The 22,705-nt window shown below is 35.4% G+C and overlaps 2 protein-coding genes across 5 annotated transcripts in view; one reads left to right on the forward strand and one right to left on the reverse strand.

Moving 5' to 3' along the window:
- Positions 1 to 22,705, forward strand: part of MCPH1 (microcephalin 1) — a 142,447-nt gene that overhangs the window by 36,381 nt on the left and 83,361 nt on the right. Inside the window, exons 10-12 of the mRNA XM_076335437.1 lie at positions 3,640 to 3,677; positions 6,812 to 6,974; positions 14,312 to 14,389. Of these exons, the coding sequence (XP_076191552.1) occupies positions 3,640 to 3,677; positions 6,812 to 6,974; positions 14,312 to 14,389 (279 nt within the window). The remainder of the gene's footprint in view (positions 1 to 3,639; positions 3,678 to 6,811; positions 6,975 to 14,311; positions 14,390 to 22,705) is intronic.
- Positions 18,224 to 22,705, reverse strand: part of ANGPT2 (angiopoietin 2) — a 49,596-nt gene continuing 45,114 nt past the window's right edge. For all 4 annotated transcript variants that reach the window (XM_076332910.1, XM_076332909.1, XM_076332908.1 and 1 more), the window contains 2 exons: positions 20,953 to 21,083; positions 18,224 to 19,534 (listed from right to left, as the gene is read on the reverse strand). In XM_076332910.1, coding sequence (XP_076189025.1) covers positions 19,374 to 19,534; positions 20,953 to 21,083 — 292 coding nt within the window. In that variant the 3' untranslated portion in view covers positions 18,224 to 19,373. The remainder of the gene's footprint in view (positions 19,535 to 20,952; positions 21,084 to 22,705) is intronic.

Genomic DNA, 22,705 nt, shown 5'->3' on the forward strand with positions numbered 1-22,705 from the left:
AATAATTCAGAAAGAAGTGTGTTCTGATTTAGAATAGAGATATGCAACTCTTCAGGATTCAGAGATTAATGATAAATAAAAGGACCAGTTAACTTAATACCACCTTTTCCAGTGTTTTATTAATAATAATCCTGCTACAAATGTGCATTAGAACTCATAGTGATGCTCACCAGATGTCTTTTTGCTGGTCAGAAAAGAAAATGCTAACTCAAAAAAATTTTTTGCAATAAAAGCAACACGTAAAATAAAACAGACACAAAGAGCATAGAAGAAAAATTGCATAGCAAGGGGGGGGAAGCAATTAACTTGAAAAATGTACAACTGAAAATTAAAACATAGTTTGGCTAAGTTTTCTGCTTGGTAACTGTAATTAAAGAGGACTGCTTGTCTTACTGAAGCAATAAAACAACATGTTTTCTGCTTAGCGAATGACCTCTAACTTGCAAAAATATGCAGTTCTGAATGAAAATGAAATAATAGTTTGGAAGAAGTTAAATTTATTCCAGTTTCTACCTTTTGTATGCATCCTTCTGCATTCCTGAGTCTGAATCACTTCAAAGAGCACTGACAGAACACTTGCCCAGAATACTCACTGTACCATCTTGTATGCAATGTGTTGTAGCATAAAAGCTACAATTCAAAAGCTGACTTTGCAGGGTAATGTCAGGACAGACTGCAGGTTTCCCAATTTGTGTGGATCCAGTATTTTCACTTCCCTATAGATAAGGTATTAAGGAACTGTTAACAAACATTTCTGCTCTGAAGCTGAAGAAGCAGCTGCAGGATCTCAAGCTGCTCTGGCCTTGGTTTATAGTAATGCTTTTTTTTAACCCGTTTGGCAAAAGTAGTGGTCTGATTAGTAATACTTCCATGACATTTCATTTATAAAAAGTTGTGAGGAAGGGTATTTTTCTGCACATTCTGAACAGGCTCATCAGGATCTGGCTTTGGAGCTAGTACTATACAAGGGCCCCAAGAACCTAGTGCAATTCTTTTGTGTGGATGTAACTCCAGACTTTTAGCCAAAGAGCTTCATTCTGATGGCAGCGAGGCTTGACTTCAGATACTGAAGGAGAACATCATGACGATGCTGAAGTATACATATTTGACATAGATGAGGTTTTCAGCCCAGAAAGATTGGACAGAGAAGAGTAAAACCTTGCTTTTAAGCCATGTTTTGTGCCTTCCCAGACTGTCACATCCCAGGATCCTTTAATGTTCAGGAGTTTACACAAATCCAACAACGTGTATTAAGACAGTATGAGGTATGTCCTCACTATTGTATAAAGTGGCCCCGTGTCCGATTTCAATCATCTGCCCTAACCTGTGCAGTAGAGTGCCTAATATTGCAATCCTTCTGCCACAAGAACCTTTACTCAATGTCTTACTAGATGTTTTTTGAGTGTATATACTCAAATTTTGAGTTTATATTACTTAATATTTAATACTAATTATATGAATGTTATGGTAGATATATTTAATATATATTGTTGCATTGTTATTATTTGTGCTCAAACTCTTTGCATATAAAACAAATGTGGAATTGAAGCTGTGAAGTTCTTGGAACTTCCAAGAGCAATTAAATGTGACTGCTTATTTGTAGTTGAAAGTAATGCAGTAGAAAGTCTTTTGGCTAAGAATACAACAAATTTTGATTACAGATAAGTGCATATTTTCTTTTCAACTGTCAGGCTAGCAGTAGGCTAAGACATCATTGGTAAGTATTGCTGGCAATAAGTTAGAATTTGGAAACTTATATTTCAAAAAATACTGCATAGAATTTCTCTCAAAGAAATATTTCAATATAAAAGTTTCATCCTTTCCTCATTTGAAGTTTTATTCCATTCTATTATTGTTTTTACATTTTCACATTGTATATATTTTCAGTTCTGAAGTATTGTATAGCTTACATAATGTTGTCTGAGTACATGTTTATCATGAATTTAAAAAATTATTGAATGTGCTACATTATATTGCTTCTGAAGACTTGAATAGTATCTGGGGTTTATGTTTTTCAAATTTACCCAACCACAGAATGAAATTACCATGTGCATGTTGAAAAGACTACTTCTTATGTTATCTTTAATATCTAGCTTGTCAATGGTATCTAAATAGTGTTTTATTTATGCAAAGATTGTTCCTATAATGAACAGTCATGGTGCACACTATTAGTCTACAGTCTATTAGTCTACAGAGATAACTCCAAAGAACTCCATTCTTAAATGTGACAAATTGCTTGAACACTTAATGGAGACCAGTTCTGTACTGATAAGAGAGGACGGATGGAGTTGCATAAGAGTGTGTTCTCTCTTCTGTTCTGTGATTCATTACTGGGTAAAATGAGTTGCCCTCGAGTCCTTTTTGGCCTGTGCTACCAGCTGTAATCCAATTCAAAATGTTTTTGTAGTCTCAGCTCAATACATTACTCAAAGGAAACTGAATTTTAGCAGAGACTTTGGGAGCTTACTGCTTGTGGTTGTGGTAATAGATTGGGGGGGCAGAAATGGGAATGATTATTTCTTATGGAGCAGTAGTTGCCTAGAGAAGTAATTTGAAAATCATATATTGATTTTGAAAATTAGGAGGAGTTGTTTGAAATCATTGTATACAAGTCAGTCAATCTACTTTTTCTACAAAACTAAAATGTTTATGTAAATATACTTGTGCATGTTCACGTAGCTACAAGTAATTCTTAGCTAAGATTTTCAAAACCTCTTACATATATTTTGTGATGACCATGTTATGTTCAGTTATGTATTTCTCTGATACTGCTAAAATTCATATTCTGTCCTACCTTTGTACATGATGGAGACTTTTATGGTCATTGCTAATGAGCAAAGGATACTTCTTCCTCTTCTGACTTCTATAATACTAATTCTTAAAAAGCTTGTTTAAAGTCTGTATGGGGCAAACACTCCTACTTTGCACATAAGCTACGGAGGGTATTGCAGGGGAAGGAAGGGTGCTTTTTAAGGTGTCTCAGAATTGCTGGTCTGATTGCTGTACTCTTTGAGTATACCTTGTGTGTTATATTACTCGGACAGCTTTTCACTAGACAAGATTTAAGAGTGTAAGAATGTTTACTTAAAAACCTGGACTTAAAACACTGAAGTTGTGCCCCCTCAAAAAAGCTACACTATCAAAATAAAATTATTAAAATTATACTTTACAATAAATATGTAAATTGTTTCTGCAGCATCTCAGCCAGTTTCTGCCTTTCTTTTGGAAGAAACTGGAGTAATTTTAAACTACAGGTTTTCTTTGTTGAAGGTAAGCTGCTTTTTCCTTTCCACCTGATCAGAAGGAAAAGGCAGAAGACAAATACTATGCTTTTTTCTGTGGCATCCCAGGCTGGAAATCCTTTGCTTTTTGTTTTTACTAATGGAAACTTGCATTCCTGTCTTCTGCTGTATTGGATGCTTTGATACCAGACATGATGAAGGGTTTTCCTTCATTCCTTGTCCTCAAAATTTAATATTTCTAGTATATATGTTAATTAGTACAGCCTCTTCGCCAGGTGATACTGTAATTATGAAGTAGTTTAGTCCTTTTAATGGAACAGTTTCTAAGTTAAGGTTTTTTTCAAAGGGGAAATCTTTTCAGATTTTTGATGTTTTCTTGTCTCTTTCACATCTCTAGCCAACAAGGACACTAGTTATGACGAGTATGTCTTCTGAGTAAGTATTAAACATTTTGACTCTTTAGTCAGCACACCATTTAAACTTGAATGTTGATAATCTTTTTATGCCTATAGGGGCATAAATGGCCATATATGGGCTGTATGTGCTGTATGTTAAAATACTTTATTTCATTCTGTATTCTAGCTAGCAACGACATATACATGTATGTATGTGTGTCTATATACAGTGTGTGTGTATGTTTGTGTTGCTGTGGTGCAGACTGAAGTAGTTGTTCCATAGGTGAGCTCAACAGGGTTTCAGAGCAATGAAACTAAAATCTTAAGCAAGTTTTGAATTTTTCTGAAGGAAGCATAAAAAGGAATTTTATGTAGTAAATGGTTCAGACTTTCAGCCCAAGACTTAGCTTTTCCCCCATACATTTTAATTCTTTCTATTTAAAAAGTCATAGTCTGAAACATCAGTTCAAAATGTTTTCTTTCATATAAATAGTTGCTGAAGAAATACCAGTTGTAGGCTTTTTAGCCACTTAGTTTCAAAACATTAGAAGCAGCTGCCACTGCATATTTTGGGGGAGAGTTAATAATTTTCTGGCATGGTCTTATCGTTCTCTTAAAAGTCTTACAGCATAAAGAACATCCAACAAAAACACAGTTCCATATTTTATACTACACTTGCTTACAGTTTTTTTAATTCTTTTTCAAAACTAAGGATATTTCTACTACCCATAAATCTGTTTCAGGTTTGAAGTAATTATATCTTGACAGTTACATAGATACAAATACTCAGAAACAGCTCTTAGTGGCTATCTTTTAGAAGCATTTTGTAAATGGTTGTCAATAGCTATTAACAAGTATACTAATATATGTCAGAAACATAAAATGGAATTAATACTTTTCTTGTATTTAATGTGACTGGATGCTAGTAACACCAAGACTGTAAAATGCACTTCGCAAGTCATGCAATACAGGATCACTGTGGGGGAGGTAGAGATAATAGCTACAGTGCAGATAGGAGTAGTGGAAAACAGAGGCAGTGATCTGCCTAGAAGAGAACAAATCCTGGCAGAGCTGCGGAAAAAGTTCTTTTGTTGAAAGAGGTCATTAATATATTATTTCTTTAATGTTGCTTTTATGTTGATTTTTCCCACTAGCCAATTACTATTTCATTAAATAAAAATGTCTGGTGATAACAATTGCTTTTCTTCAGAACTTCTTCATTGAGATCGTGCTTTTGGCTGTCTACAGTTGTAGGCATTCATCAACCTGTAAATGGGTGAAGGGAAAAGGACTGCTTCTGAAAGAACTGAAGAACAGAAAACAGTCCTCCAAAGTGTACAACTCAATGGCCAAAAGCCAATTCTACTACCCAGTAGCTACAGCCTCAAAAGTGGTTCATTAGAATTTAAATTTAAAGATCATGAGTTCAGTGGTTTTATGGCATTGGGTTTTGAGATTATATTAAATGCTGCTCGCTGATTCACTGCCAGCAGCTACACGTTTTTCTGAATCACAAGTTTTGTGATTGTCACAGATCAGTGAAATTTTGCTGTAAATTTGCATCTGTCAGTTTTTGCAGCTGACTGAAGTATAAACTAGTGAGTTTTCACTGTAATTTATAAGATATCTTAGATTCAATTCTTGGACAACAGGACTTTTCCCTCACATTGTAAGGAATTTTAGGTAGACACAAGAAAGAAGAAAAGCTTCAGGTAGAGCATGGAAATGCATCCCCTGAGCATGGAGTCTAGGCAGGGCCAGCCCCTGTGGGTTGCAGTGTTGCAAAAACATTCCCTTGTAGGCTATGTCAAGTTAAAACTCATCAAATGAAAAGGGAATAGTAAATATTCCAGTACCATTCAAGGCAATATAGCCAAGGCCAGAATTCATACTAACCAGTGTCTGGAGTGAGGCAGTTAAGTCAGTGGTTTGATTTTTTTTTTTTTTTTAATTATCTTTTTTTAAGTGTCTCCACATAAAATATCACCTTTTGACTTGTGTGACGTTAATTTGCTACATTGTTTGCTGTTACTATTCATTTATTTGTTTGAAACTTCTTAAAAAAATAGATTGTTGCATTTTCTGTGAAGAATTTTTTGCAGGTTATGTTAGAGTTCCTCTAAGAAGTGTCTGCTTTAGCTGGGGTATTTGGAGAGCTTTAACCGAGTTACTTTCTGTGGAGTGAAATGTAGTGAGAATGAAAGTAACCCTAGAGACTTCTGGGGATGTTCTGAGTGTGCTTGCATTATGTCAGTGATTAACTTCAATACCTGAGAAGATCACCATTGTGATAGATGCGCCTGTGTTCAAGGTTGTGCTTAACTGTTTTATCTTGCGTAGCATGCTGTGGACATTTCCAAGTCAACTGAGGGAGCAGAGAGGGCACTGGAACTGGGCTTTCATTTACAGATATTTAATGATCATTTGTAATAATGATTTATAATAATAAACATTAATAAGAACAGTAAATTGTTCTCATGCAACAGCTTTTCTCTAGTGATACCAAGATTTCACTGTTCTTACAATTATATATTTGTGGGCTTCAGTGTAGCTATGTAGAGAACTCAAATTAGAATTCCAGTTATAGGTGGCAATTCTGGATTTTATATTTAATTATAATTGTATTTAAGGATAAGAGAATTTTTAATTGAAATATTGGCTCATATGTATAGGTAGCAAGCCAGAACTTTAGGACTTTCAGACACAGCATTTTATTCAGATGCTGAAAATCTGGTGCTTCCTAATGAAAACCTCTTAAGAGTGCTGTGTCTAAATGTTTACATTTCCTGGTAATACTTTTCTGATAGTACTACAAAAGCAACAAAGAATTAGGCTCTGTTGTACTAGGCATTGTACACAAACAATATGTTAGATAATTCCTGACTCAAAAGCTTCTATTTAAACAGACAAGATAGATGTTGGGAACAAAAGAGCTTTGATGTGCAAGTAGATATGATTGTGTGATGACAGAAAAGGGTCTGTTTGGACTCTGTGGGAAGGCTAATGAATTCAGAGCTAGCAAATGGGTAGAGGCTCAGTGAGAAAAGGATAAGAAATGATTAGGGAGGAAAGAAGTGAGATGAATTTGAGTTAATTTGTGTTGTGTGTATATGCTTCTATAATTCTGCATAGCCATTCAACATTGTATGTTTTTTTTCCTTTTCTTCTTTTTAGGAAACAAAATATAGTAATTCAGGTGGTGAATAAACTTGGAGACTTTTTGTTCTCAGATGATGTATGTGAAACAACAAGTCATGTAGTTACAGGGAGTCCTCGTCGTACCTTGAATGTTATGCTGGGAATTGCTCGTGGGTGTTGGATTGTTTCTTATGAATGGGTAAGAAATATTTTTAAATTTTACTACAGAATAAGTTAGTATTTTGTATAGCTGAAATATCAACCATATAACAATGTTTGTGTCCATGCTATGTACAGTGGTGCAATATTCAGATATTCAGGCTTACCTGGAGTTAGCTCAATTAGAGGAAACTTGCCTGTGTGAAGCTCTGTTACCATGACTTAGTCTTTCAGTACTTCATCTAACCAAAGTATTCCTGTATTGTACCTCAGTATGTATTTTAGAAATGCCTGAAGTCTTATCTCACGGATGAGAAACTCATGTCACAGGCATTATTTTTGGACAGATTGAAGCCTAAACAAACCATTTCTGCTCAACATTAGCCAAGTCACATTATTCAGATTGAATTTTTTATATACTGATTTAGTATACTGCTGTGTTCCGAAACATGTATTGTGTTCAGCATTGTAAAAATGAAGGGGAATTGTTAGATATTTTGCTGCATAGTGGGAAAACTGTAAAATAGAAAAAAAAAAAATAAGGAAAGCTATTTGTAGATGAGTAGTTTGGAGACTTTGTAATTCATAGAAATGGTTCCCAGACATCCAGATCAAATAATCACTGTATACCTTCAAAATTTCTTGTGGACTACCACATAAAGTTACCAGACTGTTACTGTAAAGACAAGATAATAATGAATTGCTGTACTGGGTCCAGCTGGGATGGAGTTAATTTTCTTCATCGTAGCCTGTATGGTGTTTTGTTTTGGACTGGTGACCAAAACGGTGGTGATAACCCACCAGCGTTTTAGCTATTGTTCAACAGTGCTTACACAGCGTCAAGGTGTTCTCTGTTTTTCAGTCAGCGCCCCCCAGCAAGTAGGCTGGGGGTGCACAGGAAGTTGGGAGGGGACTCAGCTGGGACAGCTGACCCCAACTGATGAAAGAGTTTTTCCATATCATATGACATCATGCTCAGCTGTAAAACAGGGAGGGGTTTTTCCAAAGCAGCCATTGCTTGGAGACTGGCTGGGTATCAATCTGCTGATGGGAATAATTACTTTTACATCATTTGGGGTTTTTCTAACTTTTTTTTTCCCTTCACTTATTAACTGTCTTTATCTTAACCCACAAGGTGGGTTTTTTTCCTTGCTTTCACCCTTCCAGTTCTCTCCTCCATCCTGCTGGGGCGGGGAGTGAGTAGTGACCGGGTGAGGAGCTTACCTGTCAGCCCGGGCTTAAACTACCTCAATTGCTCACTGTGATAATAGAGATTAACCACTCAATCTGACATTGCAGATGACATTTTTTCAGCTTTCCTCATGTTTCCAGAGCTATAAAATATAGCTGTTGGAATTTATATGGAAATAGCTCTTCATCTTATACAGAAAAGGGTTGTAGAATAACTTTAAATTTCTTGGTTTCCTTTTTCTTATAAATACTTTAAAATTTAGTTGTTGGGCTGAAAACAAAATAAACTCCTGTTGCCTTTTTGTTTTCAAGATGTCTGGCACTTACCAGTGTGAAACTTGTCCTACATGATATACATGTAGTTATCTGAAGAAGCTGTTGTGGTATACTTTGGAGTTTTCAGAAGTTCTTGGCGATTAATTTCCCTTGGAAAAAAGGGGTTTGCATCTTTGGTCACCTTAATGATCCAGTAATGTGCCTTTGGCAAAAAAGACCAATAGCATCCTTGGCTGCATTAAAAGGAACATATTTGAGCGGGGGGTTTGAACAAGACAGTCTCCACAGGTCCATTCTGGCCTCAACTATTACATGATTCTATGCGTCTATGAATGAAATACATTGAAATATCTGTCCCACACTTGGCTTTGTATGGAGTTTTAAACAAGTAACAACATATTTGCTGTAAGTTACTTTCTCATAACAGGGTCGACAAAGATGAAAGCTGTGTATTTCCTTGAGAAAAAGCTTCAAATAACTACTAAAATAGCTAAAGATGTAGATAACTACTACAAAACTCCACTAAAATAGTTTCCTATCTTTGTACATAAGGCAGTATTTGGACGATCGGTATTCTGGCAATTGCTGTCCTGGAATTTCATTGCCCATTTTATGCACTGCGCTTCTATGAACCAATCCATGGTGAAAATATCAACACATGCTCTTCATAGACCAGTATTGACTAGTAGCAATGCCAAATTTTCTCCTGCTGTCTTACTGTCTATCTTCTAGACTCATCACAGGATCATCCATATCCCTCATATAATACCAATAAGTTAAATGGAATTGTTCCAAGGATTAGTTTGTTCCTGTAAGTATTACTGGATCAAATGCTGAAGCTGTCTTCGCTCATTTTATTGAGCTGCTATTTAGAAAAATTTCTAAAGTTACTAGGAAAGCCACATGAGAAGGAACTAGAGAAAAACTTCAGAATTCAGTTCTCCAAATCACAAGTTTGTTCAATCTTATAGTATCTGCTTATCTGTGAATATTGCTATTTTTCATTTTCTTAGAACTGTGCTTAAATCTTTCACTGAGACCAGGTACAACTTTGTCCATAAATGTCTAATCCCTCAAGTAATTAAGTCCTTTATTTCACTGAAAGAAAATATTGCTTTGAACTTTAAAAAAAAAAAAAAATCTTAATCTGGTTAAAGCTATGCATCTTATCACGTAAGAGCATTATTGTCTTATTTCTAATTGTGTCACTGGCATAATTTTGCCATCTTTTTACCCAAATTCATTAACTGAATACTTTAACTAGAGAAGAGAAAGCTGAAGTCTTACTTAACCATCACGAAGAATTCTGTAGAAAATTAGTCAGGAGAATTTCATTTAAGCAAAATAATCTTTTCCTTTTATTAATGCTACAATACTGAATCCTTTAAATGCCTTTCTGTAATGTAGTCAATCCTACCATAAGTACTTTCATTGGTAAAATACTTCAAATTGGATAATTAAAATAATCAATCAGTCTGGAGAAAACAGTAGTACCTTTTAAACAAGGTATTAATTTTGAGCAGTGATGATTGTCTTTTGGAAGATGTTTCTCAACGTTTTAGGAAGCTGAAATATTATTTACCTCTGCCTTTTGACTTATAACATGGAGAGATAATTTAGGCTGCAATACTTTTTTCTTCTTCTGAGAAAAACTTTAAATGATATTTTTAAAGATGGATGTTAGAGAAATATCAAATTTACCATTAGACATTTAATCTTCATAGCACTCCTTTTACATATTTCAAGATGAGTTATTTAAGTACAAATACCATATGATCATTCAGTGAGCTAGCTGGATGGGTAAGAGGCCTTAAATAATGACTAGTCAAACAGTGTGTTTTCAGACCCTTGAGAACCTGATGTTTGACATAAATTTTCCTATATAGTGTGAATAAAAGAACATAGCTGATACAGATATGCAAAGGAGATCTTTGCACCAAGGCTAACCTTATAGCTGCATAACCTGGAGGACACTTGCTGGAGCTCCATGCCATACAGGTTGCCTGCTACTGAATTAGATAAAACAGTCCATACTTGAGGATGCAGTAACAGAAGATTGATCAACTTGATTCTAGAGCCCAAAGCCAAAGGAAAACTATGCTTTTCCCACTCTCCTCTTGCCTCCCTATTTCCTCCTTTCTTGGGTCCTCCATGACCAGCAAGAATGCATTCTACTAGAATCTGATACATTCTTAATATCTCAATGTTGTCAGCTGTATTTTCCTAACTTTGATATTCCTATATCCAGCATTCATGCTTGATCCATACTGTACTGCTTTATCATTACATTTTAAGCTAAATCTTTTGTACCTGCGCATTTGAAAACTTCTAGATAGCTCTTTCTTCTCAATATAAACACTTTTATATTCTGAAGTATTTCAGCGTTTCTGAGTCCTTTTCCACATTCTAAGGAACTGTTGAATATGAAGATATTACTAACTTAACAAAAAAAAGTAGTTTACTCAAGAATAATATCGCAAATCATAACTTGTTTTTGTCCTACATGAATTTGAAGCATATTTTTTAGTGTTTCTATGAAAATATACTAGCTGAAAATTTGTCTCTGCCAAAGTCAGAAGCAAACTTTCAGTGACTTAGAATGGAGAGCTCTTGCCTTTGTGTTCATGAAAACTGAATGTTTTAGTGAGCAGTGACCTAATTATTTACTGCAGGACCTGTTCATGAACTCTGTATCTATCTTCTTTTTATCTAGGAAAGTAGACATGATGCCTTTGTACTCAATTCCAGAACCATGATAGACAAGCATTAATACATCTTTTGTTAAGATAAACAAAATCCATTTCTAAACAAAATTCTGTAAATACTACAAGGACTGATAGAGGTTGTTACTGTAAAATTGGCCTGGAAAATGAAATGGGATTACTTAATCATAACTAATCTTTTGGGTTTATGTTTTAATCTATTTGGGTTGTTTGCCAGTTACTCTTGGTACAAACATCATTTTGGTACTATAAGGACATGATGTACACATTATACAGCATGGTACATCTGTTACTGCTCAAAATTATTTGCAAAGAAATTATTTTCATGCAGCATGTCTTTTAGAATTGTATTAGAAGTTACAGTTTCCTTGGTTCGGTTAAAGTTGATTTATACTGTGATTAAAAGAGAAATGGCTTGGATTAACAAGTTTCTTTTATTTGCAATAAATATATACAGCTATAAGTATAAAGCTAACAGATTTCAATATTCTTATTGTAAATTTTAAGAAGTAACTGTAAAAAATATTCACAGGTACCACCTTAAAATTTGTAATTTAAAATCCTAAGTTGCAGTCTTAACTGTGTGTTTTTAAGAAGTTACTGTACTTTTCTTGGCTAAACACAGCAATGCATTATTACGTTTTGAGTATTTTTTTAAAGGTCATTGATTTATTAATGTGCTTAGCTCATTTTTAGGTTTGGTATGATATAGTATCTATAGAAATTATTTTCTTTTTTTGTACGGCTGTTGCATTTTCAAATATTTGGTTGTGCGTTTTCTAAAAGTAAACATAATATTCTTTGGATTTTTTTTAATAAAGTTCAACAATAAGTTTGAAGATGTGTTGCTTTTCATTATCAACAAAAAAATCACTGTTCAATTCCAATAGCCTGCAAAATTGGACATCTCCCCTCCCCTCACAAGTAAAATACCACTTGCCACATCACGCAAAGCACCAGCTTTTGTAGCCGTTCATAGAAGAGGTTGCTGGTTCCCCTGAAAGTCGTCAAGCATAAACTACTTTGGACTAAAGACTATAGAACTTGTTTTTGATAACAAAATTAGTTTCTAAATTCAGTTTGCAATTTACTTCTTGTAGCAACAGATTTGGGGCAAAAGAGCCCTTTACAGAAAGTTATTTTCCTACATACAATTAGGCCATTTTATAAGATTTACATTACTAGTTTATAATCAATCTGTTCAGCTTAGAATCTTGTTTAGTTAGTGAGCTGTAACACTGTGAAGGATAACTTTATCATGCTTGATATCTATTATGCCAACTTTTTTCTCGGGAACATCTCATAGCACTGCTTCCCAAATTTTATGAGATAAAGTTTTATAACTTAAATTAAAACTAATAATATATGGATTTGTATGGCATCTTCCAAAAGAATAAAAAAATACAGAATATTTCAGTTAATTGTGAATCAAGCATGGGAATAATTTCACGCACTGATGAAATTCAGCTTGTTCTAAGGTGAATAATGACAACAGTTTAATGGTGCATGGCTGTGCTAACAGTAAGAAACAGACATCATCTATTTGAAATGGCTAGAGAACTATTTAGGGAAATTGTGACTGCCAGAGGTAGAATTATCCTAAACAAGGGGATTTACTTTCTAATAAATTCCATATATCCCATTTTGGGGGTATATGTACACTTCTTGTTCACTTAATAACTACCTGTTGCTGTAGGAGCAGCAGGGTATTGGGGAGTTGCTGTGGTTTTTAAGGTTGCGTGTATGAATTGTGCTGTCTCTCACTAGTGGGTAACAATGCTTTTTGTGACTTGTATTTAAGGTGTGCCAAATGGCAACTACAGGAAGCATGTTGCAAAGCTCAAAGATCTGTAAAGGGGAAAGCTGTTGAATTGTGTGACAGTGGACAAACTTGGCAAAGAACATACCAGTCTTTTACCTGTACGAGAAGCTTTATGGCTCAGCTCACAGTGATGAAGCCAATGAGGAAAATTAACTCCTCTTCCATCAGAATGTGCTTCAGAATTTAGACTATCTAGAAATCAGTAGGAAAAAGCCCTTTATACTACTCAAGGGCAGAGCCATGGTAGGAACTTCAGTCTTTTTCCATTTTCCCATAAAGACGACGCTTTTACCGCTGGAGGGATAGTCTGTGAACACTCTTTGTGAGGCTTTTAATATTACAGTCTACCAGCTGCAGCTTACAATGATAAATTGTTTTGAAGAATGGTTTAGAAAATCAACCCAGGAAAAATGCTGGATGGAGTAGTTTTGGGAAAGTTTTATCAAAAAAAAAAAAAAAAAATTAAAAATGGTGTATTTCAGAAACTGAAAATATAACCATTTCAAGTAGGGTTTTTTTCTGTTAACCATTTTGTGATGGCTCTGATGCGAACAGAAGCCTGAAAGTAGTCCAAAGTGTTAGGATTGCTAGTCTCCAAGCATCATATTGATCCAGCATTTCAGACCTCAGTTGAACACAAATGATTGTGTATTTTCCAGGCAGTCAGTACTCCGCATTGTTAGCAACCTTTTTTTATGCTCTAGAATGTGACGTTCGTAGAGAAGGATACTGAAGAGAATGAAACTGAGCTTTTCTTCTTTGCAGGCTGATGTATATAATCCACATTACATATATAAAATAGTTGCATAATCCCTGTCAGTAGTAGGGGCTGATACTGGTCCAATATTGTTTAACATCTTCATTTATGATCTGGACGATGGGTAAGGGTGCACCCTCAGCAAGTTTGCCGATGTTACAAAACTGTGAGGAGTGTTTGATACACCAGATGGGTGTTCCCATTCAGAGGGACCTTGACAAGGCTGGAGAAATGGGCCAGCAGGAACCTCATGAAGTTTAATGATTAACTGAACCAAGAGAACAGAACTGATATGACTTCCCTTTTCAAATCTTTACTCTAATTTTATATATTGTGATGCAAAAAGTTGACTTTTTCTAATATCCTCACAAGGTTTTAAAATTTAATGTAGCTATCCATAGAAATATGATTTTGGTATTTTAATGGTTTGTTTCAGTTGTAAAATTTGTATCTTTCTGATTGCTTGATTTTTCAGCGAATCATTTGGTTTGGGTAATGAAATATCAAACCGCAATATTGCAACTGCACTGTTACTTCTAATTACACATTCAAAGAGTTTGCTATTTTAGAAATTGTAAGAGTTCTACTTACCGCTTAATTTATTTTAGGTTCTGTGGTCTTTGGAATTGGGCCATTGGATCTCAGAGGAACCATATGAGCTTTCATCCAACTTCCCTGCAGCTCCTGTAAGTTTAATGGCCCTTTAAGCTTGTGAACTTTCTTTTGTTTATCTGGAAAATGATTGGCCCTCTAAATAGGTTTTGTGAACAAGAAGGCCTACTAGAAAAAATATTTTTTTAAAGTAAATACTGTAAGGAGTTGTTTTCTCCTTCATCCACTACTTTTTGAAGTGTGTGCAAAAACTTTGGTATGCATGGAAAATGCAAGAAATTGATTCACCAATTAACATCTGAATAAATTAGCTTCTTATTTAAGTATAAATGTCCTTTAATTTATTTGTGGCATATTTTATTTCTATCTGTGCTTGTATATAAACTGGAGAGGCATGTTATCGCCTAACGGAAAGATTATTCAGGTCATGGACTAAATATTTTCAGTCCAGAAATGACTTTGGCAATGGAAAATTACTGTGGGCTCCTAAAACTACCAAGTAGGTAAAATGAAGCATTTTTCCTGCCTTTAATGATCATTCTCAAGTACTGAATTGTGAACTAGTGCAAAAGTGTGTATGTGGGGGCATGATGTATCTGTGCAGACCCAAGTGTATCTGCACTCTGTGTTGTAATTGATTAAACAGTCATTTTATTTTGGTTTTAAAACAAGTAGAATTCTAGAAGGTTACTAGTCAATCACTCTAACAGTTTTGCCAAAAAAGGTTTCACAATTTCTCTTATATTGTAGCAGCTAGTTAAATATATCATACAGGCTTTGAAGAAAGAACGTTTAATGGGGTTTGAACTTTATTTTTACTATAATATTATTAACTGTTAAGAACTTATTTTTAACATTCTTTCTAAATCTATAATTTATGTAAATTTAAATGTTCGAGATTAAGACTTTATTTCGTAAGTTGTATGTTGTCAAAGTGTAGGGAAACTGTAAGTTATTCTGAAATAAGCCCAAAGAAATTAATCATCCGTTATAATGTAGTATTTTTTCTAAAAGGAGATTTTTTTTTTTAGATAGCAAACACATTAAGAATGGTAAAACAATGTGAAAAATAAGTAAGAAGCATGTTCTTTTTTTCCCCGCTTTTCTGCATTTGTACGAAAAAAAGAACACAGTACTTCAGATTAAGCTGGTTTGAGTTTTCTGTTTCTTCTCTCAACCTTGTTTAATAACCAAGTATGCCATCAGTAACAACTTACATGGCATTCTTTGGAAGTGATTCCTGCTGGGATTGTTTTTTAAACTGTTTACAGTTTTTATTCCTAAAGCAGAAGTGAGGGGGGCTTGAGAGATGGTGAGAAGATAAAATTGAGGGAGATTATGGTTGTGCTGAGAACCTGAGTCGCTTCTGTTTGCAGTGTGCTCCTCTTGCAGAGGAACAAAGTCAGTGTCCAAGGTGATATTTCCATCACCTTTCCAATCATTCCCTTCTTGAGTCATTCTGGTTTCTTAATGTAACAGATCTCTTATTTTTAAAGATACGATTATTACTTGATCAAGAATGTTGTTTACATTCCCGTTCTTTTCTTGTTATCTCTTCTGCTTCCTAAGAAGTATTTAGAAAAAATGGAAGTGCATTCTAGTTTTATATACCATTTATTTGATTAGAGGTAGGAATTAAAAGAAGGGGTTGTCTTGCTGTTATGTTTTAATTGTTTGTACCAAGTCCAAAGCAGTTGTTGCAGCCTTCTTTTTCCTATTATTGCATTCCTTCAGAAACATCCTCCTCTCACTTAACTTTGGTGTTTGCAGTTTAAGCCATGCAATCTCATTTAGATAAAATGTCATTTAAAAACATATTCACCCTAAAATTTTACATTCATGTTGATAAATTACTCCATTTTCCCCAAAAATGAAAGTCTCATTAAACAATTGATCCATTCAATGTCTACATCAATATCTTCGATCACTTTCCCGGAATAGTCATCAAAAAGCCTTAAGCTTTATAAAGACTTTTTTCCAGCAAATGAAAACCAGCCATGCAATATTTAATTATTCTTGTCATATAGCGTTTTCTTACTAAAATAATGAAGGTTAATGTAAACCAGAAGTTAGCACTATTTTCCTTTGCCAGGTTGAGCATTTATACTGTGCCAGATTCCATTGTGGTTTTTAAGAAGCATTTTATTTTTTTTTCGATTATTGGGCTGGTTATGCTTACTATCTCAAATATTGGGAGTATTTTCTTTAGTTGTCTGATTAAATGCAGTGAAGCAGGAAATACAATAATCTAGACTCAGTATTTCTATTAAATTTCACAGAATCATAAAATATTTTAGATTAGAAGGGACCTTTCAAGGTTGTCTAGTTCAACACTGTGATCCAAGGGACTTGTCCAGTCCACCCTCATGGTAATAAATGAATAAATTAAAAAGAAAATCTGATTTCCCCAATTCCAACTTGTGTTTGCTGCCTCTTGTCCCCATCTCTTGTCCCACTGCAGTGCACCACCAAGAAGGGTCTGGCTCTGTCTTCTCTGTGTCTTCGATCAGGCAGTTGTAGACAGCAGTAAGGTCTCCCCTTCCCCTTCTCTTCTCCAGGCTGAAAAAGGCCAGCTCTTTCAGCCTCTCTTGGTATGTCATGTGTTTCTTGGTATGTCTAGCTCCTTTACTAGCTTGGTGGCCCTCTGCTAGACTTGCTCTTTAAGACATTTCTTGGAAATTCATGAAAGCAATTTTGTGAAGTATTTTTCTTTTAGTTTGGGATATGTTTATCCTTACAAGTTTGCTAGGAGAAACAATAAAATACTTGAACAGTAATCTTAAATACATTCAGATTTTTTTTATGCAACTCTTCAGATGATGACTGTTAATTTACATTCATTAGGTTTATTTAAAATCAGATCATGAAGTAATATTAAAAGTATTTTTTGTCTCTGCTACCCTTTAGTAATGCTGACACATTTTCAGTGAGGAATGGTGGTGGTGTGAGTGGTGGGGTACTCTGACGGCAGCTTTAATGACTGTCAGTATGAAATGAAGAGTTGTCCTGATTTCGTCTGGGATAGAGTTAATTTTCTTCCTAGTAGCTGGCACAGTGCTGTGTTTTGGATTTAGGATGAGAACAATGTTGATAACACACCAATGTTTTAGTTGTTGCTAAGTAGTGCTTACACTAGTCAAGGGCTTTTCAGCTTCTCATGCCCTGCCAGCGAGAAGCTGGGAGGGGGCACAGCCAGGACAGCTGACCCAAACTGGCCAAAGGGATATTCCACACCATGTGACATCATGCTCAGTATATAAACTGGGGGGAGTTGGCCTAGGCATCGGTTGGCGGGTCGTGAGCAATTGCATCGTGCATTACTTGCTTTGTATATTCTTCTATTATTATTATTATTGTTGTTGTTGTTGTTGTTATTGTTGTTGTTATTATTGTTACTATTTTACTTTATTTTATTTCAATTATTAAACTGTTCTCATCTCAGCCCATGAGTTTTCTCACTTCTACTCATCCAATTCTCTCCCCCATCCCACCGGGGCAGGGGCGGGGAGTGAGCGAACGGCTGTGTGGTGCTCAGTTGCTAGCTGAGGTTAAACCACGACAAGAGTTTTCTTCCATCTTTCTCAAAATCATTTACTATTTTTAAGATACAATACCTTTTGTTAAGTAAGCCTCCAGAGATGTTGTGTCTGGGGGTTTTGTTTTGTTTTGGTATGAGATATGTTCTTGTCTTGTAACTAATTCAGTCATCTGCTGAAATTAAAAATTTACAAAATTATTACTTTAAGGCAAAGACTAAGCATGAGAATTTAAAACTAAAGTTAATTTGGGGAAAAATCTGCACAAAATTATTTTGTGTGATTTATGAAGAAATATCTTCTCAATCTGAACTATAGTGTACAATACACAATTTTAAAACATATAGTAATAAAAAAAAAAAAAAGCAAAAATCACCCAGTAGAGTAATTTATTCACATTGCGTCATACATTGAGGGCCCACCTACAGAGAATTTCTAGGGAGAAGCCCTAACCTTACTGAAAAAAAACCCAACAGTATGACCTTAGATAACTTTCAGATTTTTTTTCCTGTTTTTAAAATGTAGTAATTTGTATCTTAATTCATGAGCATAAATTTAATTGTATCAAAGAACATGCATATGTTTTTTAGTTAGGTTATTTTTACAAAACGTATAGATGTACTACAGCACCAGGTGATAACTGATTGTCATAGACAACCGGACATTTGGTGTCAATGCCGTTGTCTCGGTTTATAAAATACTGATCAGTTATTTTACAGGTAAATGACAAGGAAAGGAAAAAAGTGCAATCTTCATAAAAACATAAACAAACACATACTATATTGTAATTTGCAGGGATTTTTGTAACTTAAAGATAGTGACTGTAATAAGTACAAACTGAAAGAAATTGTGATCTTTGTACACAGTATTTCCCAAGAATAAATGCAAAGTAATTAAATGCTATTTGTCCTCTGTTAAATAAAGTAATACAGGCTATTGGAAAAAATCCCTGAATAAGTGTAAGAAGTTTTTTAGGAGACTATGGGGGGAAAGAATGTATTCTTTAACTGCAATATTGAGCTAATTACAGGACAGTATTTTTTTTTATGTACATAAAAGTCAAACATGACACAGAGAGATAAATAGTTCTAGATCTAGTTAAGTGTTTTATATTAGAGTAATGTTTAAAGTTCAGTGATGAGGCAAAATGCATATTCCTAAAACTATTTTAGGTATTTTTCACAGTTCCAGTTATTTACTAACACATCATAACATAAATGATCAGTAAAACAGAGTCCTTAAGTTGTCTGACAGTTTCTTGGATGTTCTTTTTATTCGGTTGTTTGGCCAAATCACTGTTATACCAGGTTGATGCTTTAACTTTGTGTCTGGTTGAATAATATGAGCTTTAGCTGATCAAGGCTATTGCAATTCAGAAATTCTACTGAACTGATCCCTTCAGAACACTAGCGCATGATTTCTGGGCTTGAAAATGAGACAAGTTGCAGATGTGTGTTTATATGCTCAGCAAATGAAGTCTTTGAAGACTATACAATACATAATTCACATAATGCAAAAGCATTTAGAAATCTGCCGGTCGAATCATCATAGTCGTGGCTTTGAGAGAGTATCCTGAGCCTTTCCAGTAGTACCACTTGATACCGTTGAACTTGTTGTTGTTCTGTCGTAATGGATAATACATTCCATTGAGGTTAGAAGGACCACATGCATCAAACCACCATCCTGTAAGACAGAAAACAAAGAAAAACATCAGCAGATGAAAATGTCAGCCTAGGTAATTTTCATAATAGCATATAAGGACACTTTGTTGTCCTGAAATGAAAAAGAAATCTAAAACCAGGTTTTCATTCCTATGATTTGGAAGTGCTGGTATAAAATACATCCCTCAAACTCAGCAAAGAAATGTATTTACGTATTCACTATATATTCTTGAAGCTTATGTAATACACAGTAGTTTAAAATTGAGAAGGGAAGGCCTTCAGTCAAGCTTAATTTATTATCGATATCAAACATTATTGTTGACAGTCGGTAGAACTTGACTTGAACTATAATGATATTGAGTCTTCTTTGGTTTTTATCTACTCTTTGGTAAATTCCTGTTCTTCACAGATTTAAACTCCTTTCTTAATTGTTTTTAGAGGATTAATTCAGTTATCTGTTTCAGTTCTCTGTGCAGATTAGTTCAAAACCTCTGTGCTGAAACTTGGTAAGAAGGAAAAGGAGAAAAAAACAGCCCAAATTTATTTTGTATCCTCGTGGTCCTGACCTGTTAGTGGGTCATAAGGAAAATTTATTTTTATTAATAAGATAATATTTTTATACTTCTGTTATGATGGCGATAATGTGTGTGTTCTGTTTTGCAGGGCAGTAATCCAATTATCCTTTTGGATAAACTGAAGCTGTCTTTTGTCTTACAACTTGTGCTATAGGGAAACAAACCATTGCTTAAGAAATTATAGGAAGAGAAGTCAAATTTACAAAGCATGTGTTTACATTTCAGAATGTGAAATTCTAGACTGACAAATTATAGAATGGTTTGTATGGTTCAAGATAAAAATACCACCTAAAACTCCAATAACTAGTGAACAATCATTAGAAAAATGTAGATATCTCATATATGTGATGTATCTTAAATTTATGTATTGCCATTTCGTAATTATATTGAAATATGGAATTAAGTATTTGTACCCTTCTGTGGCATGTACAGGATACAGCAGCTTTTGGAGGTTTCTTCTCTCTGGATTGTTAGGGAACAGGTTTGTGCCTAAAGAATCAGGAGCCATTTCACCGACCAACTGAATCTCTAAAGCAAGTTTTTGTTTTGATCTCTGGGACTATGTTATCTCCATCCTTGGAAGAATCTGCTGTCGCTCTGGTTAGTTCCACAATTACAGGCTTTCTTATACCCCAACTTGAGAGACTGGGGTTTTTTTCTCCAGTTTTAACTTTTCTTGTTTTACTTTAACCTTTGTCCAATGATAAAATATTTCATTTGGAGTCACCGTACTAGCGTTTCTATCTGTGAGTTTTGGACTTCTTCAATAGTCAAAATTTACTGTCAAAATTATCACTATTTATCTCACAGACAATTTCAGTGCCAATAAAAATAGGAAGACTGAGAAACAAAAAAACATTCCTACCTCCTGTTAGCATTTGTGAACATTTGCAAATACATTTGTCATTGTCTGCATCCTTTGTGCTAAAATCATTTCCTGGTTGGCTTATACTACTTATTTTGCCTGCTGTCCCAGTGAGTCCTTTAAGGTAGATCCTGTAGAAGTGAGGAATGGAAAAACAATTATTATGTGGAAGTTAATGGTAGCTGATCTGCAAAATAATGATGGAACAGTTTGCAATAAATATCCTGTTCAAATAGTTCGGTTCTCTTCTAGCCAATGTACTGTTGTAAGCTGTTTTGCAGCATAATGTTTGCATATGAGCGGAAATGGTCAGCACAATATTCTAATGAACAGCCTCCACATTTGTAGAGATGACTGTTTTGTTCATGTCATATTAGAAGAAAATGAGAGGAGGTAGATAATAACTCCTGGAATTTTTCATATATATCATGCATTTCTTAATACTGTAAGTACATTGTGTGCAATTTTTTTTTTTTTAATCAAGTTCAAAAGTTTAAACCAAAACTTTTTTGATTCCTATTTTGCTGTTAGCACAACATGGCAATGTAGCATTACAACTTTGCATCTATGAGAGATAATAGCATTACCTGGACTACTAATTACCAACTAATAACTGGTATTTTAGGAGTTTCTCAATATTTCCCTTTCCGCTTTCTTAATTACTTTTGCTTTTCACATCCTTCATAGATTTATTAGTGTTAAATCATAGAATCATTTAGGTTGGAAAAGACCCTTAAGATCATCAAGTCCAACTGTTAACCTAACACTGCCAAATCCACCACTAAACCATGACCCTAAGCACCACATCTACACGCCTTTTAAATACCTCCAGGGATGGGGACTCAACCACTTCCCTGGGCAGCCTGTTCCAATGCTTTGGACAACCATTTCGGTGAAGAAATTTTTCCTAATATCCAATCTAAACCTCCCCTGGCACAACTTGAGGCCATTTCCTCTTGTCCTATCGCTAGTTACTTGGGAGAAGAGACCAACACCCACCTCGCTACAACCTCCTTTCAGGTAGTTGTAGAGAGCGATGAGGTCTCCCCTCAGCCTCCTTTCTCCAGGCTAAACAACCCCAGTTCCCTCAGCCGCTCCTTGTAAGACTTGTTCTCCAGACCCCTCACCAGCTTCGTTGCCCTTCTCTGGACACGCTCCAGCACCTCGACGTCCTTCTTGTAGTGAGGGGCCCAAAACTGAACACAGTATTCGAGGTGCGGCCTCACCAGGGCCGAGTACAGGGGCACGATCACTTCCCTACTCCTGCTGGCCACACTATTTCTGATACAGGCCAGGATGCCATTGGCCTTCTTGGCCGCCTGGGCACACTGCCGGCTCATGTTCAGCCGGCTGTCGACCAGCACCCCCAGGTCCTTTTCCGACAGGCAGCTTTCCAGCCACTCTTCCCCAAGCCTGTAGCGCTGCATGGGGTTGTTGTGGCCGAAGTGCAGGACCCGGCACTTGGCCTTGTTGAACCTCATACAGTTGGCCTGGGCCCATCGATCCAGCCTGTCCAGGTCCCTCTGCAGAGCCCTCCTACCCTCGAGCAGATCAACACTCCCACCCAACTTGGTGTCGTCTGCAAACTTACTGAGGGTGCACTCGATCCCCTCATCCAGATCATTGATAAAGATATTGAACAAAACAGAGGTATTTCAGTTTGCTTCAATTCCCTGGCAAGGTAATCTTTCAGTGAGGCTGCTACTGTTTCAATCTGCTTACACAGGTGCAGATGCAGTCTCAGTGGAGAGAG

Source organism: Aptenodytes patagonicus, chromosome 3 (genome assembly GCF_965638725.1).
Source record: "Aptenodytes patagonicus chromosome 3, bAptPat1.pri.cur, whole genome shotgun sequence".
Taxonomy (NCBI): Eukaryota; Metazoa; Chordata; class Aves; order Sphenisciformes; family Spheniscidae; genus Aptenodytes; species Aptenodytes patagonicus.